The sequence below is a fragment of the Triturus cristatus genome, chromosome 1_1 (assembly GCF_964204655.1).
Source record: "Triturus cristatus chromosome 1_1, aTriCri1.1, whole genome shotgun sequence".
Lineage (NCBI taxonomy): Eukaryota > Metazoa > Chordata > Amphibia > Caudata > Salamandridae > Triturus > Triturus cristatus.
The window spans coordinates 1129625505-1129636345 of NC_140579.1; the positions used below are offsets into that span (position 1 = coordinate 1129625505).

The 10841-nt window shown below is 43.6% G+C and overlaps 1 protein-coding gene across 1 annotated transcript; it reads left to right on the forward strand.

Annotated features, from left to right (window-relative positions):
- The first annotated feature begins 229 nt into the window (after window positions 1-229).
- Window positions 230-1594, forward strand: LOC146871730 (uncharacterized). The gene has a single exon (XM_085647963.1). It carries the CDS (start codon window positions 230-232, stop codon window positions 1592-1594), a length of 1365 nt encoding a protein of 454 aa, XP_085504089.1.
- The last annotated feature ends 9247 nt before the right edge of the window (window positions 1595-10841 follow it).

The window sequence follows — 10841 nt, forward strand, 5'->3', positions numbered from 1 at the left end:
CATATTTACATTACACCGGTCCTGGAAGAAAAGATATTAAAAGAAGCAGCTACTTCTTTAAACAAACCTTTCTTTGCTGTCATTCTTCCGACAACCCAACCACTTCCCCGAGGGGGAGGGTCATCGCGGTCAGGGGTCACAGCCCTACTGCCCACCGGGCTATTACAAGTGGTGTCAGAAGTGGGATTGTTTTCAAACACCGTGTCGCCTCATGACACAACCCGTGCCCATGGAGAACGTTATATCCCAGTTGGCCGAAGGCCAAAGACACCTGCAGTTGATGTTAGAACAACAGATCCAAGCCGCTCAAGTAGAGCGTGAATCCCTGCAGGGTGCTTTAAAAGATCAGGCCACCCTTATCACCACAAATCAACAGGTCCAAGATACCGCCATCTTACGATTAACTGACGCTATCGTCAACACCCAGGTCCGTCCACATGTCCCAGGGACGGTGCTACAAAAGTATCAAACGGGAGAAGACCCAGATTTCTTCTTTTTGAACTTTGAGAGAGTGGCTACCACAGCGGCGTGGCCACAGGAAAGGTGGGGCCAATACATAGCTCCCCTGCTATCCGTAGAACTACAGGCCGCATACCAATCCGCAAATCCCACCGGTACAACCCCCTATGTGGAAGTAAAGAAGGCCATTCTCGAATGGATGGGATGCGATCAGGAGCACTATCGCAATAAGTTTCGGAGGGAAAAATGGGCTGCAGGAGACAACCCCCGAGCACTGTACTTTCGGATAAGGGACTTGGGACATAGGTGGTTAACACCACACACTTCCTCATTGGAAGAGGTAGTAGAAAAAGTCTACCTGGAACAATTTTTGGATGCATTACCACCGAGCACCCGGTCCTGGATCAAGCAACATCCAATGCTTACAACCGCATCAGCTGTTGACCTCGCTTGTGCTTTCCATAGGGCCCCTGATTTTAAAGCCAGTGCAGCCCGCTACCAGAACCCTCCCAGTTTAATACGTCCTCAGATACCTACACTCCCGAAGGGCCCCAGTCGCTCGGACAGCCGACCTCCTATGCAATCCTCCTCTATTTCCCGACAACCTCACACCATAGGCCCAGGTGGCCAGGGTCCACAGTGTTACAACTGTGCAGAGTGGGGACATATCGCTAGACAGTGTCCCCACCGTAATCCCTTACCCGAACCCATGGAGGTGGGTTACAGTCGCGGTAGAGTATTAGTGGCCAACACAGACCCTATTCAATATACAAAGGACGTATTCATTAACGGGAAAAAGAAGCAAGCCTTACTCGACACAGGGTGTCATGTGACAGTAGTAGACAGTTCTTTGATTTTTAAACCCCAATTACAAGCAAACGAACAAGTGATGGTGACATGCGTACATGGGGACACTAAAACATATCCAGTGGCAAAAGTCTTACTTGATGTTGATAACGATCCACATTTAAGGAACGTAGGTGTTATTCCCTCCTTACCTGAGGCAGTTATAATAGGGACAGATCACCCTAAATTCAACCAGTACATGGAGGGCCTCAAATCACAAAACCAGGAATGGTTGCAGGAAGCCCCGTACAGAGAGGAAAAGATGGAGACACCACAAACTAGGGACTAGAAAAGCAAGAGAGAGAAAAGGGCAGGGAAACGAGAATACACACAGAACGCGGTGTCACGTCACGCTTTTCCTCTCTCCCTCACAGACGCCAACCCATCCCAGCCATGCAGTTTTTGAACAGCCCAAAGAGAAGATAGCGCACTCAAGTATGCTTGGGCACAAGCACAAGACACCACGCCAGGACAGGTAGGACCTCATTTCTTTATAAAACGCGGACTGTTATATAGAGGGGTGAAAGAGGGTTCCCTGACCAAGACCCAATTGATTGTCCCAAACTCCTACCGTGAACACGTTCTCTTACTCGCACATAACAAGATGGGGGGGGTGCCATTGTGGTAGAGAAAAGACCTTGAAATACCTTCTAGAGCGCTTCTTCTGGCCTGGGGTGTACAGGGATGTAGCTAGACACTGCGCTGCCTGTGTTCGCTGTCAATATACTTGCCCCGAAAACCCCGCGAAAGCCCCGTTGCATCCATTGCCCATCATTGATGTCCCCTTTAAGAGAGTGGGCATGGACCTGGTAGGCCCCTTAACTCCATCAGCCCGGGGACACCGATATATTCTGGTCATAGTAGACTATGCTAGCCGGTACCCTGAGGCATTCCCATTAACCACCATGACTACCCAGGCTGTGGCCCAAGCCATGATTACATTGTTCTCCCGGGTAGGGTTTCCGTCCGAAATCCTCACCGACCAGGGAACCCCCTTCATGTCCCGGTTAATGTCCCAAATCTGTCACATCCTGGGAATCAAGAAACTGCGTACATCGGTATACCACCCCCAAACCGATGGCCTTGTGGAAAGGTATAACAAGACCATAAAACACCTCCTCCGCAAGGTCATCTCTGACACCGGAAGGGATTGGGACCGCCAGTTACCTCTAGTTTTGGCTGCTTTACGATCCCATGAACAGGCATCCACTGGGTATTCTCCCTTTGAAATTCTTTTTGGACGGAAACCCAGGACCCTCCTTGACATGGCCGCCGAACAGTGGAAGGAGGAGAACGAGGAAGGGAAACCCCTGTTACAATATGGCACAGACCTCAGGACATCTTTATTTCACATCTGGGGAATCTTGCATGACAATATGAAAAGGGCGCAGGACATCCAAAAGAAACACTACGACTTGCGAAGCAAGTTACGAGAGTTTCAACCGGGGGATAGGGTATTGTTGCTGCTTCCGACTACTGAGGATAAACTCTTAATGAAGTGGCAAGGTCCTTACGAGATAGACCACCAAGTAACTCCCGTGACATACAGTGTAAAACTACCACATCGCGCTAGCGGTAAACAAATATACCACGTCAATCTACTAAAAAAATGGGAAGAAACCCCATCCACCAAACCGGCCTATCTGGTGTGCTCGGACAGACAGGCAGATATAACACTTCCCGCAAGACCAGAGAACGCACCCGACATAGTGCCAAAAGGGGAGATCTTGTCCTCTCCTCAAAAAACCCAATTAGAGAGCCTAACCAACAGCTATCCTGGCCTGTTTTCCTTCAAACCTGGTTTAACAACTATAGTACAACATGAGATTGTCTCCTTAGAAAAACAAATAGTGAAACAAAAACCTTATCGCATCCCAGCCGCCCGTAGAGAAGCTGTGGAAAAGGAGGTAGTAGACATGTTAAACGCAGGAATCATTGAACCCTCCCTGAGTAACTGGTGTTCCCCGATTGTCATTGTACCGAAACCCGACGGAAGTCTACGTTTCTGTATCGACTTTCGCCAAGTGAATGCCCTCACAAAATTCGATACCTACCCTATGCCTAGAATCGATGAATTAATAGAGCGACGCGGGAAAGCCCGGTACATGTCCACTTTAGACCTAACTAAAGGTTATTGGCAAATACCCTTGTCCCCTCAGTCTAGAGAAAAGACCACTTTGCCACCCCCTCTGAACTGTATCAGTTCAAGGTCCTACCATTTGGCCTGCATGGGGCGCCTGCCACATTCCAAAGACTAATAGACACCATCCTAAAACCACACACGGCTTATGCCGCAGCCTACTTAGATGATATAGTCATTTACAGTCAGACATGGGAAGACCACCTGTATCCTCTGGGGCAGGTGTTTACTGCCATTCAGGCCGCCGGCCTCACGATTAACCCTAAGAAATCACTGTTGGGCACAAATGAGATCCAGTATCTGGGGTATACCATTTCAGAAGGATGTATAAAACCCCAAATAAACAAAGTAGAAGCCGTCAAAAGCATCCCACAACCAACCACGAGAAAGGACATCCGCTCCTTCTTAGGTTTTATCGGATATTACCGAAGGTTTATCCCTGCATTCTCTTCAATAGCCAGTCCCCTTACTGCTCTCTTAACGAAGGATCACCCGACCCGTATACAGGACTGGACTCAAGAACAAGAGAATAGTTTTCGGGCCCTGAAAGAAGCCATATGTACAGCCCCTGTCCTTAGCTGTCCCGATTTTGATTTGCCTTTTGTCCTCCAAACAGACGCTTCTGGACTCGGCCTTGGGGCAGTGTTGTGCCAGCCGGACCCTAATGGTGACTTACGACCAATCCTGTATATGAGCCGTAAACTATTTCACCGTGAGAAACCAGGTATTCGACCATCGAGATAGAATGTCTGGCTATCAAATGGGCTGTGGAGGCATTACAATATTACTTATTGGGGCGACAATTCACGATTTTAACTGATCATGCCTCCCTCACCTGGCTGTCACGTAACAAAGACACGAATGCACGTATCCTTCGTTGGTTTCTGGCATTACAACCTTTTTCGTTTCAGACGATCCATGTACCAGGGACACAGAACGTCGGTCCGGACTATCTCTCCCGCCACCCGTCTTCGGAATGGCCCCTACGTCCATTCCTAAGGGGGGAGATATGTGAGAGTTCCGACACGTCAGGACCTTGGAACGCTTGCGCGGCAGAGAGCGGCTTCCCACCGGAAGGACGGAGCGGTCTAGTGGCCCAAGCCCTTCTGACACACCACCAAACGTCACCCGCGTCACAGACACAGGATTGGTGCGGCGGTCAAATGAAGGCGGAGACAGAGGCAGTCCAGCACGGAAAAGGGGCGGAAAAAGAAGGAGGAGTCGTCCACCAACAGAAAGAGATGGGACCGGAGGAGGTGAACGACGAGAACGGAGAAGAACACGAGTTTGAAAAGAATCAAGTACCAGCTGAGAGACCAGAGAAAGGGGAGCCCAGCGGTATCGAGGAAGAGAAGAAGATGGGAGAGGTGCACCTCGGCAGACCCGAAAACACACCTACGTCCGAAGAGGTCCAAGGTCCCAGCGCCGCGGCCCTATTCCGGGGTCGTGGCTCAAGGCAAGTGACCGCTCGGGGATCGTTGTGGTGGTGGGCTGGGCAGGGTTGCATGGGGCTGTAAACGGGGCACAAAAGAGTGTTTGGGGTGAAACGTTGCCGCCACTGACTTATGCTCCTAGCGCTGAACAGCACCCTGTCCACCTTATACCCAGTTAAGCACTAAACCCTTGTAGAGTCACAAACCCTGGTGAAGGTAGCACAAGATCTAAACAAGCGCACGAACAAACCCGTAACCCAGTTTGTTTTGTAATTTTAATGTCCCGGGGACTGGAATCTTCTGCAAGCAACAAGAGAAGAGAGCAGCGGAAAGCGGGACCAAGTGCTGGACCTTACAACTGAAGACTTTTTGCCTTACAGAACACCACTGGTTGTTCTACCTCCTCCACTTGCTTAGACTTCTATATTTACGTTACACCAGTCCTGGAAGAAAAGATATTAAAAGAAGCAGCTACTTCTTTAAACAAACCTTTCTTTGCTGTCATTCTTCCGACAACCCAACCACTTCCCCGAGGGGGAGGGTCATCGCGTTCAGGGGTCACAGCCCTACTGCCCACCGGGCTATTACAGTCTAATAAAGATGTCTTTTCATATTTCAGCTTCTTTGCCAAGTTCTTTGTTATATTACCATGAGTATGAAATTTTACAGTACCTCAGTTGGCGCCCAACAACGGCTCATCAGCGAAGTGACTTTCTGCGGTGTGGGAGTGATCTTGTCAGGAGACTGAAATCTACTGAGGAGGGCAGAACAGGATTCTACCAAGAAGGTACTGGAGATTCTTTGATTCTGCAGCCCAGTATATTTCTGATCTTCCTGATTTTGATCCTCATCTTGCTGTCACTCCTGACTGAGAACCCTTTTTGGCATGCGTATTATAAAAGACCGTTAGGTCATGTAGAACTTGACAGTTAGAATTTGGATTAGTAAAAGATAAGAGTTAAGTATAAGTGGGTCGCTCCCAGCCATTTGGTTCTTTGGGTCTTTTGATTTGGTTATCGCAATTACCAAAGCTGAGGGATTGGTTTCTTGGTTTTTGATTTGGTCATTGCGATTACCATAGCCAAGGGTCTCGTATATTTGCGAGTGTATTGGTAGAGATAACCCCTTGAAGTTTGAAGCTAGATTAGTGAGCTATAAGATGCCTGATCTTAGCAAATTTTGAAATGTAGCTTTGGAACTTTGAAATTTGTGTTGGCCAACTTTTGGTTTGTATAGGTTTGGATATGCGAATTGCAATTTGTGTAGGCAGGTAATGAGGAAATATTTCTCCATTTGGTTTAGTTGAACGGTGCACGTACGAAAAATACCTTAAGCACCATTTTGATTATAATACTTGCGTTTTCCGCAGTATTTTGGCATGCCTGTTTGTAAGCTCACATGGAAAAATGTGTTGCTTTTTTGGAAGGTACCATAGTGTGGGAAATATTTAAACAGGTTAGATTTCAAAAAAACATATTTCTTCCTTGGTGATTTTGTATCCCCGGGGAATTAAAATATGACATAATACAAAACAAGGATACTTTGTTCTGCGCAGTTTTATGAATGATGATATACAGAACGATTTTGTTTGGTGTTCTGCTAGCCAAAGCTAGTGAATTGAGCGCATTCACTACTTCTTGGAGATACATCTGTCTGTTGGGCTGTTTATGCAGTCTTTTGGAACACTATTGAGAAGCGTTTCTTGTAAATATGACTTACAACTAGTATTTGCAAATGGTGGTTCAAGTATAGTCTGTGAGCTGTTCTTTCTTTCTGTCCTGAGTATTGATTTGTAAGTCAACTGTGTGTTTAAATATCTATGTGGTTTTTCTCATTAGTGCAACTTCTGTAAGTAAATTGCGACAGCGCTATTTATGAAAAATGGCTAAAGCGCGCTGTATTGTCTGTTTGACCCCTTTCTGTTTATGTCTGAAATGAGCTCAACATGTGTTTGTGGGTTTTCTGATGTTTTCAGTCTGTTAAGCAAAATGTTGATTAATTAATGTTAAGTAGAAACTTAGGAAAAATCCAGAAATGAACAATGTGATGTGCTAAAATAGCTATATGTTGCTCTTTAATTTATAGAATGAGCAGTTGTGCACATATACAAAACTGCCGTTAAATGCCTAAAGGATAAAATTAGAAACACATTCAATAGATATAAATAAGGCTCCAAAAACGAAATTATCTATTTTTGCAAAAATAAATAAATTTACAGCGTTTTTTCTTAGATGCATTGTATTAGATGTTCACAGGCAATCTTTTCAGCTGCAGTATATTTGATAGGAATGTTCATTCAGCCAGCACTTTCCCAGTTAAACACGGGTGGAATTTTGCATATAACCGTCCTTTTAAATGAAAGTGGCGCAAAAATGTGACGCGTTTCAAGTTGGGCTTATGCGCTTAGGCTTGTGAGTTAATGTGTCCAAAATGATAGGCAAGGGATGCAGCTTGCTTTTTATATGTGGAATTATCACAAAAACGAATAAGTGGTTATGGTTTTTTTTTTAAAAAAGAAAATGATTTAACATGGAAAAATTATTTTTTAAAATAAGTGCTTTTCAAAATCGTTTTTTAATATTTATAAAGCTTAATACTCATTCTATTACCTCCTAGCATTAAAATTTGATTTGAGTTGTGTTGCACCACTAAAATGACAAGCACTCGTGTGTACAATTTTCCCTTGGCGCAGGCGCAAACAAGCTCATTTTTATAAAGTATAAGTTATTATTTGCAATGCCTGACTCATGGGTTATGTAATAGACATTCTGGTAATGCATATTGTGCAAGAAAATTGTAGGATATTCGTTTTTTAATACCTGAAATATCAAAGTCGAATTTGGGTAAAAACACTGTTTAAACTGCATTTTCTTTCATTCAGAGTACTTTTTAAAGTGTCTCAGGCTTCAGTAAATACATACATTTAGGTTGTGCCTTCTTATGATTCAATGAGTCAATGTGCCAGTACAACGGCTTGTTTTAATATCAGGGTTGAAGGTTCTAACTTCAGCTGGGCCTACTGAGAAGTTCATTAATTTAAGGTTGATGAAATGTGTACCATTGCATAAGATTGCAACGAGCATTCATTCTAAAAACTGGTATGTGTGTTATTAAGTTTTGTGAATTATTCACAGTAAATGTAGTTTAATAATCTGGGAATAGAGATAATTTTTTTAGCGCCTGAAAAGGAGAAATTATTTTTCAAAATAGAGTAAATTATTGCGAGTTAGGAGGAATTAGGAAGGCCTTCTGGCTTTGACAAATTCAGAGTGGCAGAAGCTGGGGGCTAGGAGAGCTGCAGAGGCTGGCTCAAGTCACGCTGCTGAGATGCTATCTTTAGTTTTCCCGTAAACAATGGAGTAGGCTGCCACGTTGACATTTACGACCTTTTAAATTAGGGCCTTGTCTCTGTGGAATGCAGAATGACCTTGCTACACGGGCCTCTAAAGGTGGGGTTTCTGGTTTCTCCATAACAACATCACTAAAACTAAAGAACTTAATTCCAAAGGTAAAATATAGAAAAGGGGTTTCTTTGAAAGTCCAAACATCATGTTAATTGCTTTGCAGAACTGATACATTTGTGTCTCGCTCCAAAAAAATAGAATGATGCCTGCTAGTTGCTCTTATTTAACAGAAAACGAAGTGTTGCATTAAGTCTTAGACAGAAAATAAGATGCAGCCCTTTTCTAAAATTTTTAGGCTACATGCCTAAGTGAGAACGTATTGCCAATTAAGACTTCTTTTTCACAGTGGAAATTGTAGGTGCCAAATTAATATGGAGTGTCATGTAACGATTTTTACTTTCAGAAAGGTAAAACTACGGTGGCTTGATGTTGCCAGGTAACTGACAAGAGGGTAACAGTTAAGTAATGGAAATTTATTTTTGTGTATTTGGTCCTATCATGAATTGTTCTTGCTGGTCCTGTACGTTAGAAGAGAAACAGTAAAGTTATATTTGACAGCAGATTTCCATTGCCTGGTGATCTGCTGTCAAAAGGAGGGTAAAGATTTTAAACCTGACAAATTAAACAGGCCCGTATATTGGGTTTTGGGCTGCAGGTTTACAGTGCATAAAAGTACATGACATGGTGTTGTGTGTCACCGCTTATTTACATATGCTATTGTTCTGTCTATGCTTTTTGTGCTTGATATACAGCAAGTATATCTGATGGCTTGACGTTTTGTGCGTTTTTATTATTTTTTTTATTATTATGCATGTTTTTGTTCTCTTTGTTGCTGCTTTTGATACTATTACAAGTTTACCTGTGTTGTGAGGGGATGGTCATGACGATGCCCATCGCTACGCAACAGTTGGTTGAACTTGTTCTGGTTACTAAATTCCACAGCTAATGATATTTCATGCTGTGAACATGAGAGACAACACTTCACCAGTGCATGTCTATTTGGCTATAATAGTATTGAAGGAAAATAAAAGAGATATACAGGATCAAAGTGTGTCACCTGTAGTTAGTCACGTTACTGCCCCTTCCCTTAAAGGAACAGGCAGCCTTATATTTATGTATCCTTGATTGGACCTAAGGATGAAATTATAGATCTGTGACTCAAGGTGGCCTAATTTCTATATTACATTAGTTTATGATGTTCTGTTTCCTAAGCAGCATATGGCTCTTGTTCCTTAAAAGAAAAAACAGGTTTTCATTTTTTCCTGAAGAAGGAACTGGAATTTTACCTAGGAGTATCGTATATGGTGTAGTCGCCAGCGGTAGAGTTAAAATTTGTGTAACTTTGGCCTTTTGTATATCACCCGTACTCTTGGTGTTTTGTCACATGCCTGACTATCACCCAAGTAACTTCTTGTTCTTCCTATAGATTTTTTTTTCTTTTTTGTTGCTTCTCCCCTGACCGATGTCGCATCATGCTTAGTTATTGGGGATTTTAGTTGTGTCCTAGTTCCAATTCCCTTTCCGTATTCCTTTCACCAGTCAGCCCATTTATTATTGTAGGTGTATTGTTCAGGTACACACTTCCAGACTGCATGTTTATGTATAATTCCCTTTTGTATGGCCAGACTGGCTTCCAAGAATTTTCCTTAGGCCTGCTTCAATGTTTTCCAGCCTGACTGTCAGGGTAGCGATAGACTGGTTAACTGACTCAATATTATAGTAAGACAAGTTTTCCATATCAATAGGAGATATCTTACGTTTACCCTTTTGAACATGAGGAATTTTCAATGTCTATTTTTAATGTGGTTTTTACCCTTTTGCTCCCTGCTGCTTTAATTTTTGGTGGGATCAGATGTGTTCTAATCATGCAAATATCAGGACCCTCTAGTTCTTGTCTTTTGTTTGCATATTTGACTATTAGCCTGTGTATTGCATATTGCACCCGATGTGAACGTTTTATACATGCCCATGATAATCTGTACCATGTGATTTCTCTATTGAGATGTTCTAGATAAGGAATTTAGGAACACCTAGATGTAATCATTGAAAAAAAAAATGTGTTTGCCCCATTAGACAATGCCACCATATGTGAAGACATCCATGTAGATAGAATTCTCGTGTAGTTATCTACCCTTAGATGATGGAGGCTCTCACACGGAAACCCAATGGAAAAGCCTAGAGGCACTGTTTTGCCTACTGCCTTTATATTTGTATTGCTTTTTGAGAATGACAGTGTATTCTAGACCGAAATTGTCCCATGGCGTGTGGCCACTCCTTTGAAAGACCGCAGGCCACCTGTTTGCAGTCCCCTTGTTATACAATGAACTGTTTAAAGCATCACACTTGCTACATCAGAAGGCGTTAAACATCAGACAAGAAGGAGGAGCTGGTTTTGCCACAGAACCAGAATTTCAGTGCAAAAGAGCGCCTGTCATGTGCTGATAACCTCTGACAGTGTGCAGTCCCTTGAGCCCCTTGGCCTGAGTTTTTGGCCACACACCCCCCTCTTTTTCCTTTGCTCCAATGGAAGTGCAGTGCACTGGCGGATCCAAGATTGAC

What these genes read in the sequence shown, in the direction of transcription:
- LOC146871730 (XM_085647963.1), top strand. Translation starts at nt 230, where the DNA reads ATGGAGAACGTTATATCCCAGTTGGCCGAAGGCCAAAGACACCTGCAG.